This window comes from Alosa alosa, chromosome 15 (genome assembly GCF_017589495.1).
Source record: "Alosa alosa isolate M-15738 ecotype Scorff River chromosome 15, AALO_Geno_1.1, whole genome shotgun sequence".
Lineage (NCBI taxonomy): Eukaryota > Metazoa > Chordata > Actinopteri > Clupeiformes > Clupeidae > Alosa > Alosa alosa.
In genome coordinates, this window is record NC_063203.1 from 13564341 (window position 1) to 13590250 (window position 25910).

Below are 25910 nucleotides of genomic sequence, written 5' to 3' on the forward strand. Positions count from 1 at the left end.
GGCCGCAAGCGGACCTCATGTTGTACTCAGGATCCGTAGGCTGAATGCCCTACCAAAGTAACAGAAACAAAATCACCAACAAAGCAACCTTTGTGCACAAATATCAGTATCACCAACAGAGCTGCATTCAAGCATGGAGTCTGGTGTTATCAAGCAGGTACTGTACCTCCCTTTATCTGTGTTTTGTTGAATTAGGCCCACGCCCACACACACACACACACACACACACACTGCATTACACACACCTGCGATATGCACTGCGCACATACACACACACACACACACACAAACTATGTGTACTATGTGTGCATACTTTCACTTTCCTGTTACTTTTCCAGATTTTCCATACTATGGTTTTGATTAGATCTTTGACATTTACGCAGCCCTCATATCATATACTAATAACTATTTGTGTATTGCCAGCATATGGTGGGGGGGCGGGGGGGGGTTTCCTTTATAAGCCACAAGATTCACTTGTCTTTCTGGACACTGCAGTGACATGGAGTTGAAAATGAACATATAGAAAATGAATGTGAGAAAGTGCAAAAATACCCTACAGACACAACAGCATTTGTGCACACAGGCACTTGCTTGCACCCTCTAGAGCTTTTGTTTTATCACAGCTATGTATCAGCTTACTGTATATCCTTGCTTATATGTTTACTGATGAACTGATGAATTCATGGTCTCTATGCATCCCAAGGAAAGGTATATCACAGTAAATGATAGCTCATAGACATCTTGTTCATAGCATAAACATACATCTACACAATGCCTATACATGACAAGCATGTTTACATACTTTAATTTTAAATTAAGTATGAAATACATTCCTGAAGAGGAGTGAATAATGACTGGATGATGGCAGCTTTGTCGGCTGAGGTGGAAATTCCCATGGCCTTCCACAAACACAAACCCTCTCTCAACTCCCCCGCACTTCTTGAAAATGCCTGCACTTTGCAAGAAGAAGACAGGGAGACTACAGAGAAACGAGAGTGCGGCATTCCAAAGGACGTCCTGCATGACAGCGGATCGTTAAGGGATGCGCTCCAGCAGGTTACTAAGAGCTGTCACCTATTGTAATTTTACAATTGTCAAAACATGGGTTAGATATTAACCAGTATGGGTTAGACATTAACTAATTGGAGGAAACACATACTACTTTACTCTGGCACCGAACCTGTGCCAGAACCATTCAACATTCAGGCACTGGCTCAGGTATCACCCCCACATTAGATAAGGCACTTTAGATAAGGCACTTTAGGTTGTCCCTTGCTGAGGTAGACTTCCCATACTACATATAAGAAACATCTTCCCCTTTGGACAGAGGTATCAGTGAATGTCTAAATGAAAGCCACCAGAGAGATTTCCCACATGGATCCCGAACACCTGGATTTGATAACTTTTTGTGTGCACACTCACTCCTCTATAACAATAAAGTACTATGACTTCTCTGATCCTATATAGAAGTTCATAATCCTTTAGTTTTCATGAAGTGATGGTGTTTGTCCACGCTGAGTTGCCTAAATTTGAGAGCCTGTGCATCTCTGTCAGTACCTTAATAACCTGATCTATGACATACATGTGTACTAATACTACTACAAAAGTATTTCTGTAGCCTGCATGAGTACTATATTTTCTATGTTTGTAATCCACATAATGGGTTATTCTGTGTGAATTCAACACAAAACTATTGACTTCGACACCATGGTCTCAGATTTGTTAGTTCAATCAGTCCCCCATGTCTTATGGCCTTCATACAAAAATTTCAGCCTGATTTCTTATTTTGTCTTATATACCTTTTCAGTTATGAAGAGACACAGCCTAAAACAATGCACAGTCAGGTGCTAGACTAGTAAGTGCTCTGCAGTCAAAATCACTTGAGAACAAAAATGCATTTTTCCAGTTGTGACAAAAATATCCAACTATTAGGACATCAATGTTAGTGACAGTAATTCCAATGTGAGATTAGAAATCGACACATTATTACCTCAGTCCGCACATTTCTGCCAACAAATATGATTTCGTCAAGAGAGGAGAGTAATATTTGAATAAGTGGTTTATGAGTAAGTGGTGCACATGAGACACTGGCATTATGTACGGTAAATAAAATATAACTTGGGAGCATATACTGGTGTTGCGGACTTTTTTCTCTCTCTTTCATCGTAAGTGTTTTTGTCCAGCACCCAGGATCAGATTTGGATGTGCGTGTGTTTTATCCTCTTTAGCATTCTGTGCCATTTTCTATAGGCTGTCTATCCATAATTGAAAAAGGCAAATCTCAGCAACAAAAGAAGATATCAGAATGGAATCACCACGGTAGAAAGAAAAAACAATATTCTAGCATTTGGTAGGCCAAACTGGGAACAGTGGCCTCTGAAGTAGTCACAGTGCAATTTCAGGAGAAAAAGCCTAGAAATTGCCCAACCCAGAACAGGTTAACGTCATTGATGTCATGATCTTGATTGGTCGACCAAATGAACCAGTTTTGGAGAGAGAGCTATATTTAGCTACAACTGCTGTCGATAACAAATTTGAGACATGCCTCCACAGCATAGTGCAACTCCCACAACAGCACACTCTGTGGGAAGAATCTCCCTCACACGTAGGCTATCGACGTACAGTAAACAATGTACATTTCTGAGGAGTCTGTAACTGTAATAGTACGCCTTTTTGTTCCCATTTTTTCCTAGTGTCTAGACTGAGTCATTTTGCCTGGCAACAATACATCAATCATACATGTAGACGGTGACAACAGCATTGTTTGGGTGATGTGGGAAGAAAAGAGAAAGAAAGAAGCTTGTTGAGTCTAGGTGATATAGCCCGACAAAAATCTGAAGTCCATGCCTGTCCATCTGTCCAAAGGGAGTGGGCCTAGCCTCTCTCTCTCTCCCTTTGTGTGTGTGTGTGTGTGTGTGTGTGTGTGCGCGCGCGTTGACCACTATTTGTGCACTTCACCATGACCAGGACAGGCTGTTGATTGATAGGACGAGGATGGTGTGTTTCACTGTGGTGGTAAGGCAGTCCTGGTGTCTTCTGAGAATGCAGAAAATCCCTACAAAAAAAAACCCAGGTCTCATATCAAACAGAAGAGGAAACTACTGCCCTTAAATATTACCATGGCAACAATATGGTTCAGCCAGGAGACAGACACACATTGCTAAAAAATGTTTCTCCTGGGCTAAAAAAAAACCCAGGTCTCATCAAACCGGTGTGTGTGTGTGTGTGTGTGTGCGCGCGCGTTGGACCAGTGCAGGGAAACGAGGATGGTGTGTTTCACTGTGGTGGTAAGGCAGTCCCGTGTCTTCTGAGAATGCAGAAAATCCCTACAAAAAGGCAGTCCTGGTGTCTTCTGAGAATGCAGAAAATCCCTACAAAAAAAAACCCAGTCTCATATCAAACAGAAGAGGAAACTACTGCCCTTAAATATTACCATGGCAACAATATGGTTCAGCCAGGAGACAGACACACATTGCTAAAAAAAATGTTTCATAGACAGTAAAATAATCTAAACTCTCTGTCTCTCTCCCTTTCAGGCACACGTACGCAGCCAATCCTTTCCATTTGTTTTTTGTGGTTTGTTTCACTTGCTATAGAGGCTAATCAAAAAGAACATTTGCCAAACGTTATTTCACCACTACGACACTTGCTTTAAGGCAAACTACGAATGAAAGCGAATACTGACTGGTGTTGGGCTAGGCGCCTTGTCATGTTATTAGGTGTGACAGACTATTAACTAGCTAAATTACAGAATTTTGAACGACTGACTGCTTGGCAGAGTCAGAGTCGTCCGAGTCGTCCGACAACCCCGAATAAATCCACGCCCCTCTCCTAGTCTACTCCTCCCTTCTACGCGTTCAAAATCAACTTCACACATTCAAAAACATGATTACACCTTTCAGTCTCGGCATGTGAGGAGACATGGCGACAACTCCGGTAAGAGCTTCTCTGCTTTTTGCCCTCATATGAATTTTAGTAGGCTATACTGTCCTGAAACTGTTGGATTGTGGTCACTTTAGAGTGAGGTTTGTGGCTTCTGGTGTTCTTTCATTATATCAACATTGGTTTTTATGAATTGATGATCGATACTCCTGATTCATAAACCCTGATAGAAATTATGCAATAACGCAATAGGACAATTAGAGGCGCAAGTTGAATTAACTTTTTATAATTTCACCTGTCATTCACACATCAATATAAACCCCACGTGGGCTGTTTGCTGTACATATTTAGTGTGCGTTTTTGGAAGTCGCTAGGAAACATGATTATAGACCGAAACCATTGGAATACAATAAGGAAATTCTGTAACATTGGACCGGGTATGGGATTTTCCTTGTTTCTCACATGAGTCGAGCGAGGACAAAATGACCTCATCTACAGTAGGTGTGGCCGCGAGGTTTGTTTGTTTTTTTTGTGATTAGTTAGGTTATCATTATTCTGGGAATGTTTATTTAAATAGTAGGCTAATCTCACATTGTTTTTTTTACAGATATGTGCGCAGCTGCTTGGCCTGTAAGTATTGAAGTATTGAAGTCTTGAAGTATTGTAGTCTTGAATTTCCCCTGGGGATCAATAAAGTATCTATCTATCTATCTATCTATCTATCTATTAGAATAGACACTATCCTATCCTAGCCATGTTTACCTTAGGGTACTCCATTGTTAGTGTTACTGGTCAGACTTGTTAGAAACCATAGAGAATGTGAAATGTACAGATATGGTGTAAGGTGGTGGACTATTATTGCAGAGACTGTGTGGATGTTTAAACCCATCTGTTACTGTTTTGTATTATTTGAGTGTACTTCGTGTGTTTAATATGAGCACATGTTCTGCAGGTCTGCTGCCATATTGTCACTGCTGAGGCCTTATGGATGTGAAGGTATACACCATACTGTTGCAGCTCTCTGTTTTCTGTTATGTTTTCTTTCTCTGTTTCTCTCTTTGTATTAATATAATTTATTGTACATGTGTGATACTGACACACACACACACACATACCCTTAATGCCCCTTTCTCACTTTTCTTATCACCAAAATAAGAGTATGAGTCACACATGGGAATCCCCCTGTATTCTGCCAATAAGGCGCAGCTACTCTCTGCTGGCTACTTTAGCCCGCATACCAGTTTGCAGTAAACTTGAAAGATATTGAAAGTTTAACCTGGGCTGACCTATTTAATCAGCACATGCATCTGCCCAGCTAGCCATTATGTCAGGAGAGTGTTTGGCCCACAATACACGGAAAGCATTGGCTTATTCTCCCCAAAAGCATGAAGAAGGACTGTGGAGGAGGCAGTGATTTTTTTATTCTGTGGGTTGCCTTGGGTGATGTAGGAAGCCTTAGAACCTGCTAAATGCCTGCTGAGGTGCTAGAGTTGTTATCTTATGGCAGTATCATAGTGCTTATCAGAACAATCAGATTTAGTTTAGAGTAAACTGTGTAGGTACACTATTACTTGGCTGACAAAAATACGTACACACAGACAGACAGACAGACACGCACGCACACACACACACACACACACACACACACACACACACACACACACACACACACATAGACACACACACTTACATAATACTCACACTCACAAAGACACCTGCACACTTAATCCATTAGTATCATGCATAACTCTTGTGACCCATGTTTTGACCCAGTTGTAACCCGGTATGCAGAGGTTGGGGGCAGAGTGTCGCTGGATTGTGAAATCGACCATCATTTTAGGTACTTGTACTGGCAGAAGAAAACAGAACTTTCAGCGATGTTCGTCAATGGCCTAACCAATGCAAACGAGTTGACCATCCTTCCTGAGTACATCAACCGCTCCAGGGTGTATGAAAAAAATGGAACTCTGGAGCTTTGGGATTTGAAGCTGTCAGATACTATGCATTACACATGTGACAAAGTCCCCGAAGGTGGCATGGCTTCCACGTTATGCACCTACCACCTAATTGTAACAGGTGAGGCACTGTATTTTAAAATTGAAAAGGTAAAAACTGTGGTTTAAAATGTCAAACTCTGTATTACAACATATTAGGAATAACATTCATAATGACAAGCATATGAGATTGTGAATTAGGACCTAGAGCAATGCCTTGCATCCTCTCTATTCTACAGAACCTGCTTTGAAATAGTGTTCTGATGTTTAGTCAATATTTCAAGAAGGAAGTCTGGATTAGGAAACTCATTCCAAAGAGTATTTTCATCCCCTCTGTAGACCTGTCTGTCCAGATTTTGTTTGTGTGTGTTAGCGACAATGCTGTTAGTGACAGTACTGAATGTATGTGTGTGTGTGTGTGTGTGTGTGTGTGTGTGTGTGTGTGTGTGTGTGTGTGTGTGTGTGTGTGTGTGTATGTGTTTTAATGATTGTGGACTGTGTTCTGAGTAATGTGCATGTGTAGGTGTGGGGAGATAGTTATTGTTGAGACCTCCAACCTCTCTCTATATAAAAATGGGGAAATGAAACCTGCCTGTCGCACACACCATATGAGAAAAGCGGATGTCAGAGCAACAGAGACACACGTCAAATCCGCCCAACCCCCACGCCCACACATCCACTCATTACCCCTTCCTCTCTCTCCCACAATGTCGTATTCAAATGGTTAAAGGGTTTTTATTAGCATCAGCAGAATGCTGTTTACATTCTTGCCAAACCTCTCTCTCTCTCTCTCTCTCTCTCTCTCTCTCTCTCTCTCTCTAGTCTCTCTGTCTTTCTCTGTTTATGTTATTGGCAAACCCCTGTTCACACTGTTCACATTCTTTACACAACTCTCCCAATGTTTTACCTCTCTCTCTGTCTGTCTGTCTGACTCTCTACCACAGCCGAATACACACAGCCTGTCTTGACGACACACTCCAGTGACGATGGCCACCTCAATGTGACCTGTTCCTCCTGGGGAGGGTCTCCCCGCGATGACCCTCAGTGGCGGGTGTTCGGTGAGCCCAACTCCACTGGCCTATGGAAGCCGATGTCGGCCGCACTCCAGGATCCGACGGACCTCTATTGGAACGTGACCAGTACCCTCACCCTGATCTGCACCCAGAAACTCCGCATCTCTTGTGCCATTGGGAACGTCACATCAGAGGAGCTTGAGATCTGTGAGTGTCAGTCTGTTTTGGGTGATATAAAAAAATATGGCACCACTGTGTTTCTTCCCACCTTCTTTTGAGTTTTGCCAGCTACATCTCTGAATCATTTTATTTGTCCTTCCTTCTTTTATTTCCTTCTCTCCATTTCCTGTTCTGGTGTGCAGGCACACAATTATTTCCCTTCCCTCTGAATGTGATCGTTGCGATTGGGGTTGTGGCTGTCTTGGCGCTGGGCATGCTTCTGTGCGGTATTGCGCAGCTCCTGAAGAGGTTTTGCCGGGACTCCAATGGTAAGCCAGCTCATCCGAATTATCTAACGGAGCCATCTGCATGGCCACCGCAGCTCATATGATTGTTACCCTGGCAATCTCGCCAACGTGTGTCACCGAGACTCTGACGCTTGTGCTTTTGTTTCGTCATTCAGGGCAACGTGCACGTGTAGAAGAAATGCCTTTGCGGTAAGTTCAATGATCTGCGACAGCCTGGGGCAACTTTAACCACGTCAGTGGTAGCATCAGAGAATGTGTGTATGATCAGTGAGGTGTATGGATGACTGTAAACGACTACGATATGTCGTTTACTATTTTGGAGGAACTTTCTGCTGAAGCCAGGGTGACTCACTGTCATAGCTAATAATGGTGGTCCTCTACTCATTAACCCATGACCTAGGGGTATTGCTTTTACTACCTAGGCTCCTCATTCTTAGAACTCAGGTTCTTCAAAAAGTAGCAGGAGTCTCTTTTGACTCCACATGAAAGTTTTAATTGTACTAAGTGTTTTGAGACCAAGGTCAATGGTGAAACTGCGCTTTAAATAACAACATATTAAAATTAAATCGGCTGTAAAAGTGGCAAAGCTTCAGCTAGGTCCACGCTAGAATAACTTATGGTTGAGAGAATAGAGTGCTCCATGGCCCTAGGCAGTAAGCATGCCTCCCATGCCAACAAAACTTGTTGGTGACCCCATGAATATCAGTAGGACATTTTTACTTTTGACCTCATAGTTAGTACAAACACATTTGACAATAGCCAAGAGGATGATACCTGGCAAAGTAACATGTTAGCTTCCTCCTTTAACCTGTCATAGTTTATCTAGCCCTTTCATTAAGGAGGACTGCCCACAGTAATTCCTTACACAACATCAGGTGATCATGTTTCCTTCTTCTTCTCAGGACCACACCTGACCCTGCCAGTTCAGAAGAGACGAGCTTCAGTTCACATGTGGAAGGTCCGCGCGAGCCAGTTTGATTGGTGGAAAGCAGCGGTCCATCCACTCTGCCCAGTGTTGTGTCCCTTTGCGCGTTGGACTCAATGGGAAAGGAAATGCTGACCCCTGGTGGTGGACAGATACACTCCAGGGGGCAGATCCCTCCGCACTCCTCACTGACATATGCAGGCTGTGCTGTGTACGACGAGAGATGTCTCTCATGATTGGGATCGCCAATCAACATGAAGTACTCAGCGGTGTCATTCTCTGGCATTCACTCTCAGCAGGTGAGAGATCATGTAGATGTCTCATCACCCGTTCCTGAACCTGTCGATGCACTAATGACGTTAAAGCATACAGTACTGGAGACTGTTTCAAGAAACTGTATTAAGCTGCACTTTTCCTAGACTTTATGAACTGTCATGCCTATAAATTCTTGCCCTAAAAGAATATTGGAATATTTTGATACAATATAAAGTAATATATTATGCTTTTTGCCTTTGATATGCAATGACTCAATGAGTCTTAAAAAAAGACAAATATGTAGAACATGAAATGTTTCTTGTACTTTTGTTCAAAAAAAGTTTTCAATGGACATGTTGATCCGTCTTCATTTTCTTGCTATATTTTTGTATGCATAAATGTTATTTAATTACATTAACTTATTTTTTTCTTATTTTGTGTGACCAAATTTGTTTGAAATAAATCGATTTGATGTGCACTTGTGGTCGATGATTGGATGACAGCATTCCACAGAGGTAGATGCTAGAAGTTTATGTAAAGTAATACGTCAATAATGTATTACTTGATACATTATTAAAACACTAAAATACATACTTACTCACTGCTAACGAACTTAGTAGTGTACAGATGAGTGTTCATGGAGGCAGAAAACTTTACTTGCAGTTGTTAACCACAAATGGTATCACTGACATTTAGTTCTAAATGTCCATAATATATAGTACTGTGCAAAAGTTTTAGGCACCTATTAGATTTGTTGTTTTAGCAATATTATGATGACCATATATGTTGATTTCTCATTGTTTTTATTGTAATTCAACCAGAAGATACAGGGAATATAAAAACAGGTTCAGGTTGTCTTCTGCATCCATTCGATTGGTTGTTTTTGCAGTTTTATAATGACCAATCACGCAAGGGGGAAGCTGAAGCCAGTTAGTACTGGTACTGGTTCTGACTTTGACAAATTTTGGTATCAGTGGGAAGATGACGACACTTTGTCAGATCGAAAATCTCATTGAAAAGCTACAGCTGGAAGAGTTCATTGCTCACCTAAAGGGGACAAAGCATGACCAAAGATTTCTATTCAAAGAGCCTTGATGTGGCAAGCTGACACTATTCCCACCTGAGAATACAATAAAGAAGGTCACTAGAGATGTACAGTATGGGTAACACTTTACTTGGCAGTATCAACATAAAAGTGACATGGCACTGTTGTGAACACGTGACACTGTCATGACACATGAAACCTAACCCTAAACCTAACCTCTAACCCTAACCATAATCCTTACCCTAAACCTAACCCTAATCCTAACCTTAACAAAAAACGAATGTCACTTAATAACAGAAGCATTATGTCATAAACGTTTATGACTTGTTTATGACACGTTCATGACAGTGTCATGTCACTCTTATGTCGACACTGTCAAGTAAAGTGTAACTGTATGTTTCAGGTGGCTCTTCCACTTTGTGCAACATGTTCTTGACACGGCAGCACCAGTTTTAGGGTGGGCCGCTGAAGTTTAAATGCACAATTAGCAGACACTTTTATCCAACTCAACTCACCATATTGAACACAGTATATGTGTGATACATGTGTAATACATTTTTCTTCTGGTAAAAAACAAAAACACATGGTCTGTTCTCATTTCTCATGGCACTATTGTTTGAGCAACAGTTGCATTATACACTTTGCATTTACTCGAGCACATTTACAGTAAATTACTTCAGATAGATTACAAGGACCTTTTAAAGCAGCACGATGGAAGAAGTGACATCTATGGCCCTTAAAGTCATTATCCAACGCCATTTAGCATAAAAGACTGTACCCAATCAGAAGGGTCATGATCCTACCCGATTAACAATGGGTCATAGTGTTCTGGGCACCATTGGGCAATGTCAGAGGCTTTATTCTCCGCATCATAAGCCAGAATCAGAATGAGTTTGACTCTATTATTTTAAAGAAAAAAAATTGGGTTGCTTTAATTAGTTCTATTTTATTTAATGTGACCTTCTTCACTACTCTGAAAGGTCACTATAAATGCCAGATCTTTTATAGGCCTCATTCTCTATCACTCGCCGTCAAAGCATCTCACACGGACACACACACACACACACACACACACACACACACCTCAGAAAGCAAACACACAATACCTCAGGTTTAACACCAACGTTTAATTTCTCATCTTCTGATACAAAAAACATTCTTAAATAACAAACTTGCTTTTTAGTATTTTGGAGTTTGTACAAAGATAAATTAGCATTTTATAATACATTAATAACAAAAATACCTGTTCCTTTACAAATCCACTGTAAAAAGTACTTCATAGTGTCTAGTGTCTCAGGCTTTGCTTCTTCCAACAGCATAGTTGTCCTAGGCACTTTTTTTTCGAAATGCAAAAACACATTTCTTCTACATTCATAACTTCATAGAGGCAGTGGAAGCCACTGTAGATTGTCTAGCCACTTGGAGGTGGGAGGTTGGTCGGCTGAACATACAAGAAAATCTGGTTTGTCTACTCATACTAGATACTCATACGCCTAAAGAACTCATTAGCTTCAGTCACACTTGTTGGGAATTCACTAAAATTAACTTCTAAAGATCTGCTGCCTTGCCCACCCTCTCTCAGATTGTGTGGGTGTATGTCCATGATTTGTGTTTGCAAATAGTGTTTTGTGTGTTTGTGATGGTCTGTGTTACAGGGACCATGTCCCACGTCTTTTTCCATAAGACTATCTGAAGACTATAAATGATACATTTACATGGAAGAATACAGAAAACAAAAGTTCATTCTTTATGGGGATAGGGGTTTATCAAGGGCACCGCCTAAACTGGGAATCTCAGGAAGCAATGAAAGTCATCAGGGTGACTCCTGTGACCAAAACAAGAGGTAAATTCGTCCTGTTTGCAGAGTAGTAAAAGGCCTACATTTCCCAGGTGCCTTTGTGTCACAACAATTACCATAGTTTGAAACAAGTAGCACCAGACATTTCTGACTACACCAAAAGTAATCATGATCAAGGCACTTCTACTGTAATAACCATTTCCATAGAAAATATTTCATAGTGCATTTTTTTCTCTTCTCAGTTAGGCTGCACTGGATTTATTTAGCATAGTCATCTGCAAGTCTTCAGCGCTTTGACCATCCAGTGTACAAAGAATCTCACAAAAACACCTTAATCAACACCATAGAGGCCAGGGGATCAGAACCAAAAGGACGCCGCTACATACTCAGTTCCCCACTGCTGCTTCACCGTCACCCATCTACACAGTGACCACAAGGGGGAACTGTTGGCTTTCTGGCTGCAGCCAGTGAGCCTCTCAGAGTACAGCGCAAGGAGCTATCTTAGGTATCCCCTGACTGAGTGATCTCCACTCAGACACCTCCTCAGTCCAGCTCTCTTAGCTAGAGAGTCCGAAATATTCTTCCCAGAGCCTCCCGGGTATGTTACATCTGTACAATCCGTAGAGCCAGCGACTGAGCATTTAAACCAGGAGCACTCAGTCCTCAGTCCTGTGTCTTGCATCTAAGTCGCTCACGACCACTTGATCTCCCAAGAGAGACATGCCACCTGTCCATGTGTCTCAGTCTAATTTTGGGTTTTGTTCCTCTGGGTCCCAGTCTTGGCCCCTGTCTTCTCTCTCTCATTTAATCTCTCTCTCTCTCTCTCTCTCTCTTCGTGCGTCTCTGCCGTCCTCACACTACCGTCTCGTTCCCCTTGACCGGCTTGACCCAGCCGTTGCCCGTCCGCTTGCCCCTCTTTGTCCTGCTCGAAGTCACCAGGCGGTTGGAGCACTTCTGCCAGGTGTGCAGCGTCTTGGCCGACCAGATCCACATGCCCGAGGTGATGCCCACCAACAGCGACATGAAGATGCGCAGCATCTCGGCCGCCATGTAGGAGTCGCGCGCCGACTGCTTGAAGTCGGCCCAGTTGGAGATCTCGTAGAAGTAGCAGGCGATGACGCAGGACGCCGGCACCATGTAGAGCACCGAGAAGACGCCGATCTTCACCATGAGCCGCTCCAGCTTGTCCGTCTTGGTGCCGTCCTTCTGGAGGTTGGAGCGGATCTTGAAGAGCGCCACCAGGCCCGCCGCGATGAAAAGCGTGCCGATGACCAGGTAGGTGAAGAGCGGCGCCACCACGAACCCGGTCAGCGCGTCCAGGTGCTGGTTGCCCACGTAACAGAGGCCCGTCAGGTCGTCGGCGTCCACCAGCCGCATGATAAGAATGACGATGGTCTTAACGGCCGGGATGGCCCAAGCTGCGATGTGGAAGTAGGAGCTGTGCATCTCTATGGCCTCGTGGCCCCACTTGAGCCCGGCGGCCAGGAACCAGGTGAGTGTGAGGATGACCCACCAGATAGAGCTGGCCATGCCGAAGAAGTACATGAGGAGGAAGACGATGGCGCAGCCCGTGTTCTTGAGGCCCTCCTGGACCAGAATGGGCACGGCTGCCTCCTCCAGGTCGCAGGAGATGCGCTCGCGGCCCACCGTCAGCCGCACCACGAACGCCACGCTGTAGATGTTGTAGCACATGCTCAGGAAGATGATGGGCCGCTCCGGGTAGGAGAAGCGCGACGAGTCCACCAGGAAGGTGAGCACGGTGAAGGTGGTCGAGACGAAGCAGAGCACAGCCCACGCCGCCATCCACACATCCGTGAACACCTTGGCCTGCCGCCTGTACAGCCCGGCGTCGTAGCCGCACTGGAGGGCGCAACTGTGGCTTCGCTTGACCCAGGCGTACTGGTCGGGGGCCGAGCCCAGTGTCTGGCACTCCTCCTCCATGGGCGGGTGGGTGCGGATGGTGTGGTACGGCCCGTCGTCCTCCGCCGGACCCTCCATGCACATGTGGTTCTGGTCGTTCTGGGGCGGAAACAGGCTGCAGTTTAGCACCTCGGGCCACACGAAGCCGAACTCTTTCAGCACCGGCAGGCACTTGCGCTTGACGGACAGGCACATGCTGCCGCAGGGGCCAATAGGGATGGGGACTTTATCTGTGCACATAGGGACGTAGACCGAGCACAGGAAAAACTGATGGGAGAAAGGGAGGAAGAAAGAAAGGGAAAAGGTTTGTGAGAGATTAAATACCATATAATGCAGTGCAATCAATTACCATACAAAAGCTAACACAGTAAACTAAAGCCCTAAAGCAACAAAAGCACATTTAACTTATGGAGAGCAATGGGATGACAATGGTGCTACTGGGTATTTGGTTTGTTTCAGGAAAGATGTGAACACAATGACAGTTTTTGAATGATGCCTGAATGCCTTATTCAAGCAGGTCCTCGGGTAACAAAATAGAGGAGAAGTTGCAAAAAAGCTTGTAAATGTAAAATAATAGTGAGATGTCCTTGAGTTAGCGCTAGAGATTCGACTGAGTCAAGTGTCCATACACATTTTTGCAACTGTCTACAATAAATGATGAACGGTTAACCTACACAAAGTAAAGGATTTGATGCACACTGAAAACAGTAAACATTTTGTTTTCAGTGTGCATAAAGAAAAACATCTGTGATGTATATGCGCTTGTCAGTATTTTCAAACTATTGTAGTTTTATTAACTTGATGTAAATGTTACAAATTCTTACTAAGAAAAATATAAATAAAATAGCACCGTCTTGTCGATAACATTACACGTAGCCTAATCAATAAATCACAAAGCAGGGCAAAATACGTTTTTGTTATAGAAACTTATGAATGGGGTTTCTGATGAAAAGCAGTCCACATTGGGCTCTGTGATGTTTGAAAGCTCTCGATGGGTGGGATCTTTTTTGTTTTCTGCTTGTGGAGGGAAATGTCAGATTTTCGCTGCGGTCACAAATGCGCTTACTCGCAACCACTAAAAGGACATTATAACACAATCTTGGTTGTCGGCGACTCTAAGCTACTACTGTTCAGACACAATGAGGTCTGGGACAATTTTAGCTTTTGCTATGTAGTGATAGTGGTATTTCAGCAGTTAGACGTCCTAACGCTCCACTGAAACAAACACCTAAATAATCAGCTGTCTATTTAGACTACCGTGATATTAACAATAGCCTACGTGGTAAATAAACGTGATCTCTCTTACTAAATTAACCACATGTTTTTTGTTCTCGGCTGTCGGCACTTACGATAGTCTGTGATGGCGCAGAGAGATTGCCAGCAGTTTGACTAACAAATTTTGAGCGTATCCCCTTTACCTGTGTTGAGCTAAGCGTACAAATCGCTGACTTGTTCGAAAGTGACCAGTGTAGCCTACACACGGCAACATCCGCGTAACACGATAATCCTAATGTAATATTTGCAGTTGTGTAGGTTAATGTCATGTGGTCAGAGCTCGCAGAGAGCAGCAAACTGGCGGAATCGAGAGTTTCAGTAGCCTGGCTGGACAAGTATGTCTTGCTAACCTTTAGTTGACTCGAACACCCGTACTGTATCAGTGGGCTGAAAGTGGTGAGTTGCAGTTCTGCGTCGGACTGGAGCACATTGCCGACCAAATTGGGCATCTTCGTTACATTGTATCCCAAGTCCTGACACATAGAGATCCGGATGGGATCGCAGGTCATTTCTTCTTCATCCCCAAATGTGTGCGCAACTCCCAGCTGGCTAAGAATCACAGACATGGACAAAAACACCACAATATCCAAACAAGAATTCCACCGCATGATTGCGTTTGTTTTAAATCCCCTTGTAAGATATGTCTCTTAGATTCCGACTAAATTCGCTTCGCAGTGTTTTCAAGAAATTAACCCGTGCCCGAGCCGCTGGGTGGGGAACTGACCACAAAAAGTAAGTTGACTTGCACGCCCTCTGTCAGTTTTTCCCACAATTAAGTGAATAATCAATGTCCTCATTCGATAATGCAGTTAACTAAGTTGAACGAGATGCATCGTCCTTAAAAAAATAGATGTCCCCCTTTGCAAAACGTAACAAGCAGACCAGTGCTCAGAGGAACCCTCTAGTGTGTCTTCGTTTTGCTGAGACCTCTGGTCCCGCACTCTCCGGTGACGCTGATCGTTGCGGCTGGGCAGTGAACGCGGTTTCTGGACAGCCTCCGCAGCCTAGTTTGGTAAAGAGGGAGCCGTGTTGGTTTCTCACGTCGCCGATCCACCAATGGGATGCAGTGCGATCGAATAAGGGCGGTACCTTAGTGGCTCAAAACAGATTTAGCTCTCTGCTCTAGCGCTGGCCCAGCATCGGTTGCAGACCGGTGCGAGGTCTGTGGCGACTTGAAAACCAGCACTTATTCGAAATATGGGCATGTTTACCTTTTATTTTTAGTGTCAGTGGAGGGCATTAATCTACTTCTACGACAATTTAATTTGAAGTCATGCACCAAGGTTACAAAGAGCATTTAGAGCAGCGCACGGCTGACCGTCCAGTTTAAGACTCTCCGTCCCTTTACATATAACAATTTAAGCGCTTAGCCGCCTTTCAAAATCAGACAGTTTGTCTGGGAAAGAGCTATTCAGTCGCGTGTTATTAATAATAATTGGATAATTAGCTTATAAATGCTTGCAACAGCGGTGAGGGAAATAAAATGACGGCTTCCAGCTGGAATGCTGTTGCTGTGTTTGTGTTTACATTTCATTGACCTCATGCCCACCCTCCTAGTGATAACTGACCAGGTTTTTGCATACCACAGACGCCCGGGTGGTTAAATCAACGAAACTCCGGTGCTGGAACGGTGAAACGGTCCGGAAGAGGGCGCGGCCGGGTGGGACTCCTCTAGGCTAAATTCGCGCAACCTTGTCCGTTTCCCAGTTCGGAGACATCGTAAGGTGAGTCACGCTCTAAATTCACAGGCTGTGAGTTTACGGGAATGTGACCATCACTGCCTCTCACTGCTGTCATGCACGAGTGGCCAACTAGTCTCTTCTGGTCCCACCCCTAAGTTAGATAAGTCCCCACTGTTAGTAAAACCCCCACAGACAAGGTAGTTAATGACTGTGTGCAATGATGGTCTTAGTTCCACAGTTGTAAGTTGAGGATAAAACAACACAGTTCTCAGTCTCAAGTCCAGCACACATTCACTTATGCCATGCTTTCACTCATCCTTATTTTTAAGTGTATTGTCCGTGGAGAATATGTCAATATGCTCCAACTTTTCCATACTTCTTGTGTCAACAACTCTCTCTCTCTTTCTCTCTCTCTCTCTTTCTGTCTCCAACACACACACACACACACACACACAAACACACACAGACACACAAACGTGCACGCACACACACACACACACACACACACACACACTAAACACCTGTTCCAACTTTCTGTGGCACTTGCCTCATTTTGAGAATGATTAGTGGCATGATTGATGCATTCCGTTTGCCGTGAGTTCTAGGAATGATCTCGAGCGTGCACGAGCGTCTCTCCCTTGCTGTCTCAGCAGCTCCAAGCCTGAACTCCCACATATCTGGCAAGCTCGAGATGTTGACCCATGATGACTCAATAGGCCTTGACAAATAGGTGAGGAGAGTTGCTGTATGGAAGCGGACTGTACTAGAGCAGTCATCCATCTTTAAGTGGGCAAACTAAATTGCCGCTGTCTGTGTTACTAGAGGCCTAGGGTCACTCACAATATTTTGTCTGGGAAACATTTTTTTAGTGATATTTTGTAATGGGTCAGAAATATCAGCCAACCAAACGAAAAGTGATTAGTGGCTCCAATGACCATAAAGAAGCCGAACGTGTAAATATTGTAGCATGTCAGTGATTTGCGGAATAAAGCCCCGAGAGACCAACCACATCTGTGCCTTCCTGTTATCCAGAAAACATTCTGAACATGAACATCTGGAAAGCCTTCTTCTGTGTCTGCCAGGTTTGATGGGCCTGCCTTAGGACACCGTTCATTTCACACATTATTTCTCATGCCTTACTGATAACTGAACATGAACGGCCAGTGTGGGGACATCTGTTGGTTTTTAATGCCAGAATTAAATAAATAAAATAATAAAAAAACAGAGTGATAAAGAAAGGACAAGAAGGGAGTGGCTGGCCACTTCACCAAGGCGCTGTAAAAATCTGTGATGTTTAACCAGCACACTGTCTTCGGCGTAACCACAACGACCAAGGCCAGGTCTGGTGGAGCAATGCACCCTGGGAACTCATGAGTACATCGCTGTGGAAACCCTGGGAGAGAAAAGCACTGATTTGGTGGTGAAACATGCATGTCAGCAGTGTAGAGGAATGGGAGAAGGGAGTCTGCTCTTGTGTCACAGCTGTTCTTTCATGTTCTATTCTAATGATACATTTGAACTCAAGACAATTTCATTTGAGTGATTCTAGGAAAACTGCATACTTATAGCAATAGTTGAATTGTTTGGCATGACCTAAAACTGCAACCCAATGTTTGACAGCCTCATTTATCACAGCATCCACTGGTTATGATATTCCAGACCCAGTTATTGTCAGACCTATTGGCTGGTTTGAGAATTGGGGCCCACCTATCAATCTGCTGGAACATTATTAATCAAGTACTTTAATGGTGCTGAGGTTATGGTTTTGAGTACAGTAGAGAACAAATACTATAGTACACTCCTGCCTATAGCAGAGTGCACAGCAGGGTTAGGAGAACACATCCATAAAATAACACACCATGAGGCTTATGTGATTGTCAGAAGCATCATCATCACTCATGAAAAGGACCCACAGAAGTCTCCATCAGCTCCTTCCAATATGAATAGGCCCCAAACTGCCAACTGTAGCAAAGATCAGTGCACCCTATAAGTTGGGACAAGCTAGCGATAACATAGGGGAAAACACTGGCTGTTTGGGTGTTAGCTAGCTGACCACCCTCCCCAATGCTTGCGTAAAACATGCCAGCCAGAACAAAGGGGCTACACAGTTCTTAGCTGGGTGAAGGAGTGGAATGGCTAGTGTCATAAACACAGCCTACAGAATGGCCTGTTAAGTTGCTGGCAACTTGGGCAGGTTTGAAATTGCACTTTTTCCCAGCCATGTTTTCCTATAGTTAAACTGCAGCGAGTTATTCCTGCCAGCAAGAGGCAGCTTTTTGACATGCCAAATGTCACCATTCTCAGCTCAGGGAAACCATATTGAACAAATGAGGTAGGCCTACAGCCCATGGGTGGATAATGAACTTTCGGGCCCCTGGGCCCAGATGTATTAAGGGCCCCCCACTAATTGTCAAATATGTGGGAGGGGGGATTTGGGGGTCCTCCCCCAGAAAAAAATGAATTTGTTTGCTGTGATTTCCTGTATTCTGGTGCATTTTGGGGATGGCCAATACTGAATTCAATCAGACTCATAGCCTACATCCTGATTTGTTGATATTGAGGCAATGATTCCATGCAAAGGCTTGGGCTGGAACTGGAACTGCAAAAGCTGTGTTTTTTTGTTGAAGTCAATTTCACACACAGCAACGTTTCCTGTTGCTTCAAATGCATATAATGCACATGCCAACTGACACCTGTTTAGATACGAAAAGCATAGACAAATATTCAATAATGCGAGATGGCAGCATGACCGGAAAGAGCGGGATGGGTAACACAAATACAGACCACAACGGGTTGCCTCTGTGCGTATGTATTTATTTTTTTAAGCGTGGCTTGCGTGGGTGACTGAACGGAATGACAAAGTAGCCTAGCTCGTATCACATTGTACGCGGGGAGTGCACGGAATGCTCGACATGAGCAGGAATGGATTGTGAAAGCGGCGAGGCTACGGTTTGCTCCCATGGCATCGATCGATCTCTTAACACGACATTTGTAACCGTGTGGGACACTCACCGATTTCACTTAGGCCCACTGGCTGGTGACAGAAAGTGAGGCATTATTCAGTCAGTATCATAAACCCATCTCACAGACTGTAATAACAGCCTCACTGTCCACATTGGCAGTTGCAGAAAGAAATACATGAAATATACAGGTTTATGAACAGAATTATATAAGCCTATATATGTTCCCCGCATATGCGTATAGGGCTATCACAATGTCACTCCGTTTACCAATAGGCTAGGCTACACACATTACTGACCTGCAAACTTAGGTCTATTTCAGAAACACTTATTTTTTGAGAAAACTAATTAATGAGTGACTTTGACAGTTTGAATAATAACTAATTACGGCGGTTGCAAATAATTTATTATCTCCTGGCTGGCTTGCAATTGCCTCGAAACAGATAAGGCCTCTCCTCCATCAAAACACGATGAGCCGCTGGCAACCTAACGGGCTCATGTGGGCCAAGAACTACAGGGGCGGAACGTTATCTTGCGCCACACGTTGGGATAGAAATTCCATTTGAGAATGCACTATGCATACAGCCACAGGCCGCGCAGTCACGCGATTAATATGCTGATCTAGGATTTAGATGAGGGGTTTAAGGTGAACCTTTATTTATGCAAAATTGTATGGGGGCAAATTCCTCTGCGCCGACCGACCATGCGTGTTGAAAACACAGCTCATTTGGGGCGACAGGTCATTGCCTTGGTCGTTGTAATATTTTCTCTGTTGAGGGGTAACCGGCCGTTTGACACACCGTGTTTTGGGGTGCCACTGAAACGTGCCAAACCGTTAGAGAGCTGGCTGCATGCATTTCATTTGGTGGCAAGACATTTCATGCGTCTTGTCAAAACAGGTTTTGTATTACATAGTTCTGCAATTGCTTAGCCTTCATGATCACTACAATCATTTTACTGTCTTAAGGATACCATGAATTATCATTAACTGAATGAACAAACACTGGTCATCATATCATAGAAATTCAAATGATATTGCTGTAACAAAACAATAGCCTATAACAATTAACAAGAAACAAGTATGTGAAGCCATTCATCTTGATAGCAAGTGTTGTTAAGTGTTAATGGCGAAAATACAATAAAACACTTTATTTAATCACATTTAGGTTTTTGATAAGAAGTTTTAAATAAAGTATGTAGGGCAGTCTTTTCCGGAGTGTTGTAATGTTCTAAGACGCCTGTTATTATAGATATGGACAATGGGGATGGGGTGGGGGGTGTGGGCAGAAAGGGCAATCAAGGACATGGGTAAAAAGATGGAGGAGAAATCAAAAATAATAAATAAAAAGTTCTATGGAGATGTGCAAAAGTTGGAGAAAGTCAGATATGTGTGTGTGTGTGTATATGTGTGTGTGTGTGTGTGTGTTTTGACGTGTGATGAAATAAGAAAATAAATAAAATTATTATTTATTGGATTATGTGTGTGTCCATTTGTTGACACGTGTGTGTACGTGTGTGAGTGTATGTGTGTATGGTTGTTAGTGAAATAGAAGGGCTATGGGTCTCTGAATCCACATTGTAAAGTGTGTACCAAGCCAAGACACTTGGTGTCTGTGTATTTGGGGGTATGCATAGCTATACATGCGTGTGGGCATGATAATGTTGGTAGTGAAAGGTGTGAATACTATGTGTCTGTGAATACATACCTCCATGCAAGTGCGTGAGTGTTTTCATTTGTCATCCAGGCGAAGCGTACATGTCAGTCAGGGTGTGTGCGCGCGAGGCATGCGTTTTTGTCTCTGTCTCTGTGTACATTATTTTCGGGCTGTCTTTGTGTGCACTTGCGTGAGAAGCTGAGAACGGCATGCGTTAGTGGAGGCTAGCTGTGTGTGCAGGAGTGTGTGTGCGTGACTGCCGGAGTGGTATACAGCTCTGGAAAAAATTAAGAAACCACTGCACATTTTTCTGATGTCATCCTACGGTAGCTGAGTGACATTCAAATGAGTTGACGTCATATTCAAAATTAAGAGACCAAAATGAAGGTGACTGTGTCTGTTTATGTTTATGTCTGCTTGTGTTTTTTTTTATGTATTTAGCGTTAAGAGAATAAGTATATGAATGTTACAGTAATCAGTATGTCACTCTATTAGGGGTGTAAAGTAACACATATATGTACCAAATGTACCGAATGCAGTCTTTAACAGTAATCAACAGTAGGCTTTTTTGTGTGTGGACCATGTTTCAAATTCGAGTTCCCAGTTCCCACACAAACATATTAAGTGGTAGATCATATGTGAGTTTAGTCAAATAATGTTGAAAAACATGACACCTTTTCAAAATATTATTCCTGTTGTGCATTAACAATATTGTCAGTGAATTGTAGGCTTGCAGTACATATAGGCTTACCATACCGAAAATTAAACGAATTGTGACTCCAAAACTGAGGTACACACTGAACCATGGTTTTTGTGTACCGTTATAGTGTTAATTTTGTCACCTATTTTTAATTTAGTCATAGTCTTAGTCTTGTGACGAAATGTCCTTTTTAGTCTTTGTCATATCTAGTCATTCAAATATCATTTTTGTTAGTCAAGTTTTAGTCGACTAAAAGTCTCATCCATTTTAGTCTAGTTTTAGTCAAAAAAAAAACTAAAGGTATCTTAGTCTTAGTCAGTTTTAGTCAACACATTTTAGTCTTTTTTTTTTAAAACAAATTATTTCTGATTACCATTTGAGTCAAATAGTGTTTCACACATCTCAATTTTCCAACAATATTGTGTGTCCACAGGGCTACTCGTCTGTTATAATTACTCATTCTGATTTTTTGTCAGTCCATTATGTTTACATGCACAGGTAAGTCGAGCTACAGTTATAGCTCGGCTGGGATTTGACCATAGACAGTAAAGATTTGACTGGACCACTTTCATATTCGTAGACCAGTGTTTCTCAAAGTGTGGTCCGGGATCACCAAGTGGTCCATGAGCAGGCGTGGTAAAATATAATATAGATGAGTTGTTTGCCAAATAACTTGTAGTTAAATCCAAACAGTTCTGCAACACTGTCTATGTAAGATATGCCAGTTTAAATCATACAGAATGAATCCTCTGACACAATAAGCAAAGTGCAAAGACAATAAGCAAGGTGGTTCAGTGAGTAGGCCTATAGACTAATTATAGGCTACTGTTGAAGTAGGTCTAATCTTTTTTTTTTTTTTTAGCTAGGGTTAGTTAAGGGGTCCTGAAACTGAAATAGTTTGAGAAACACTGTCGTGAGGCCAATGTATTAATGTTTTACTCCGCCTCGCTAGATGGCGATATGCTTCAAACACAACACATTCCCCAAACAGACTCTCCATCTTAGCCATAGCTAACTTGCTAGCGAACTTTCTATATTAGCTTACTTGCTAGCAAACTTTGCATCATCAGTCTAACTAGATGAATAGTTGACATTACATGCTGAACATTTTCGTATGGACATTCTGGGGGATGTTAATTTGTATGAGAGAAGCGTCAACTTCTGGGTATGTAGCAGTGGCATAAAGCTTAGGTAGTTAGCTTGCTAACTCTGGCAGAAATCTCCAGTGTTCTTGTTCCATGTAGTTTCATGTTGCAGCCACAGGGTTGCAGCAGCAGCACGTAGACTAGCCTACAGGAAAGCTGTTGCGTATGAACTCATTCGGAATATTTTGAAAATGTAACAGCTAGATATTCTGTCTTCTCATTTTGTAGACGAACATGAAGGGAGATTTTATCTTAGTTTTTATTTCATGCAAAACATTTTAGTCTCGTCTTTTTTCGTCAACAATAATGCATCTTAAGATAGTCTTAGTCAGTATTTCAGGACATTACTGACGTCTCGTCATCGTCTCGTCTTAGTCATGAAAAAAAAGGTCGTTGACGAACATATTTCCTCTCGTCTCGTCTGACGAAATTAACACTATACCGTTACACCCCTACACTCTGTGCATGTATGCAAACTTGTGTGCATGTATTGTATATGTGAGGTACAGTTAATTCTAGTGGATTCTCCAGTGGTGCCTCTCCTGATGACCTTTTACCACCAGCAGCAACCTGAGAGAGAGGGCGCGCAAGAGAGTTCGTTTAAAAGTCAGGGTTCCACACATTCCTTATAGAAACATAAAAATGTCATGCCATGTGGCAGGTAGGTAAATGCATGTGTGCATTTATAGCCTGGCTAACGCCAGACCTCATCTCATTGAGATGGGGTCTGGGAACTACACATGCATTTTCTCGTATTAGAGACGTGGTTTACGAATGCCCAGAGCTGTTTATTGGAAAATCTAAATGTCTATCAAATCGCGCCTGTATCGTAGCTCATAACCGCCGATTATTAATGCCATCGTCTTGCTATCCCCCCTCCGTTCTGTGATTGGTTCCTTCGTTGAGCTGAAAATTTGGTCCATGGAATCTAGGCTGCCTAGCAGCGTGAATTAAATTGTGCATGTATGGCAGCATGGGGAAACCCAGGCTACTGCATTTATGTATACATGCTACTTTGGTTTAACATAAAGCCCTTTACATTACATGCTTCGCATCTACCAACCAATGGCAAAGGCCACAGGGAAAGCCCCATTTCCGGCCCTTGGGAGCAATGCTAATTTGCTTAAAGCTACTTTGGCATGATGTTGATAGGACACAAACCTTAGTGAGAAGGCCCTGGAGTCACAGATATCTGCTGGACTGGCTGTAATGATAGTCTGTGTCTACATTCATCTCAACCTCGAGTTGATAGCATCAGCATTTTTTCATGATTGTTGGATGGTCTGCACGGTGAGAAATGCCCAGCACTGGATTCATTTATGCCACGATTTTGAATGATCACCAAAGTACCTTAAATAAATACCACATTACAATGAACAATTTGTTTTGGTCTAATCTAAGTTAGACATAACTACTACACAGCTCTATTGAATATCCTGCATTGTGTATTGTTGCCTGCTGCATCAACCTCCATTGCTCTTTGTTACTATTCACATTCACATTCAGGCCATGCTTATTTAAGGCTTACCTAAAGATATTCGTCAACTAACTAAATAAAAAGTGCATGCCCAGTTACAATACGCATTTGAGTAGCACATATGCTTTCCTATAGGCTTGACCTTAGATGTACAGAGGAAACAGTTGAACTATACCAATAGAGATGTCTAGCATGTTGGCCCTGGCTCTTCTCATGCAATGCCCTTCACCTTCTATTCTCTATTAAAGGTTAGGGTGATGTATTGTTCGCTGTGGAGTCTTCAGACGTTTAAATAATCAAAATAATTAGCCTGCCGTTCAGTCCAAACCTTGACTGGACGCCAATTTCTGAGTGCACATTTGGAGAGGGAGCTGTATTGCGGCCTATTAAAATAATAGTACTCAGTGCATTTTTGCAGTTTATCTGATGACAGACCGTTGAGCGTGGTGATGTGGCGAGAGGGGGAGAGAATGCGCGAGATGAGAGCAAAGAAATATAGCCACGGTGTAGTGGGAGGACCGACCAGGGATGGACCGAGCAAGAGCGAACGCAGCGGCGAGCGAGAGAAAGACAGGAAGTCGAGTCCGTTGAGTGTTTTATGCATTTCCTGTCTGCCTTGCCGAGCAATTTCGTCCTTGTGTGGGTGAGCCGAGGAAGAGGAGAAGGATTTACGGCGGCGGGCTTCCCCTGGTCCCATCGTCCTGCTAAATCACGGCGGAGCCGGCGTGGCCTTCCTCCCTCCACACTCCTCCTCGCAGTGGAAAAAAGAGAGGAGTGAACGCTGGATGCAGAGACTGCAAAGAGAAGCTGAGAAGTTTTAACTGCAGCGCTGTGGGCTTTTTTTTTATTGTTTTGCTATTATTACCTAACTGAACTTAGGTTGCGTTGGAGGGACTTTACCACCCGGCTTTTAATAGATTGTAATGAATGAAGCAAGCTGTGCTAATTAGAACACACATCTCTCTCTCTCTCTCTCTCTCTCTCTCTCTCTCTCTATTTCTTCCTCTCTCTCTCCTCTTTTTCTCTCTCTCCCTCTGCTCACTCGCACTCTCTCTTTCGCCAGGGAGGTCTTGGATAGGCCCGGATGCACTGAGGGAGTGTTGGAGTCATAAAAACATGCTCCAGTAGTAAGCGCTGCCACCAGTGTTTTCCTAGGTCCAAAACCGACTTCCCACCAACCAACCGACACATTTCCTGTTGAGAAATGTGCGGTGGCCTGACTCCCCCTCGGGCGACGATGAAGAGGATGTAACAACTGCTTTATGGGAGGGACCATTTTCAATGAACTCCTCACTCAGGACACAAGTGTGTGTGTGTGTGTGTGTGTGTGTGCAAGTGTGTGTGTGTGTGTGTCTGAGTGTAGGTGTGAGTATGTGAGTGTGTGTCTGAGTGTAGGTGTGAGTATATGTGTGTGTGTGTGTGTGCTTGCATAAATGTGTGTGTGTGTGTGTGTGTACATGTGCATCAGTTTGTGTGTTTATTTGTGTGTACATGTACCGTAAGTGTGTGTGTGTGTGAGAGTGTAGGTGTGTGTGTGTACATATGTGAGTGTTGTTGCATCAGTGTGTATGTGTGTGTAAATGTAAGTGTGTGTGAGTGTGTTCTTGAGTATTGTTGCTGCTCAGGGCAGATGGAGGGATACGGCTGTATGTTTTTACAGTGTGATGGGCGTCTGGGCTCTTCTGGGCTGTTCTCTTGCAACACAATGGCTGGAGGA

At 43.3% G+C, this 25910-nt stretch overlaps 2 protein-coding genes across 2 annotated transcripts; one reads left to right on the top strand and one right to left on the bottom strand.

Annotated features, from left to right (window-relative positions):
- The first annotated feature begins 3897 nt into the window (after positions 1-3897).
- LOC125308315 lies at positions 3898-8977 on the top strand. Its single transcript, XM_048264724.1, has 8 exons — positions 3898-3936; positions 4490-4512; positions 4835-4878; positions 5656-5958; positions 6821-7096; positions 7252-7377; positions 7512-7545; positions 8259-8977. Exons 1-8 carry the CDS (start codon positions 3922-3924, stop codon positions 8332-8334), a joined length of 897 nt encoding a protein of 298 aa, XP_048120681.1. The 5' UTR covers positions 3898-3921; the 3' UTR covers positions 8335-8977.
- Positions 8978-10688: 1711 nt separating this feature from the next.
- fzd4 (frizzled class receptor 4) lies at positions 10689-15548 on the bottom strand. Its single transcript, XM_048265386.1, has 2 exons — positions 14925-15548; positions 10689-13566 (listed from the first exon to the last, which is right to left on the bottom strand). Exons 1-2 carry the CDS (start codon positions 15180-15182, stop codon positions 12232-12234), a joined length of 1593 nt encoding a protein of 530 aa, XP_048121343.1. The 5' UTR covers positions 15183-15548; the 3' UTR covers positions 10689-12231.
- Between the last annotated feature and the right edge of the window lie 10362 nt (positions 15549-25910).

Excerpts from the sequence above, each read along its gene's own strand:
- LOC125308315 (XM_048264724.1), top strand. Across the intron at positions 4,879-5,655 it reads GAGGCCTTATGGATGTGAAG|TTGTAACCCGGTATGCAGAG; the intron begins GTATACACCATA and ends GTTTTGACCCAG. Across the intron at positions 5,959-6,820 it reads CTACCACCTAATTGTAACAG|CCGAATACACACAGCCTGTC; the intron begins GTGAGGCACTGT and ends TCTCTACCACAG.
- fzd4 (XM_048265386.1), bottom strand. The coding sequence starts at position 15,182 with ATGCGGTGGAATTCTTGTTTGGATATTGTGGTGTTTTTGTCCATGTCT. Across the intron at positions 13,567-14,924 it reads GGTGTTCGAGTCAACTAAAG|TTTTTCCTGTGCTCGGTCTA; the intron begins GTTAGCAAGACA and ends TTCTCCCATCAG.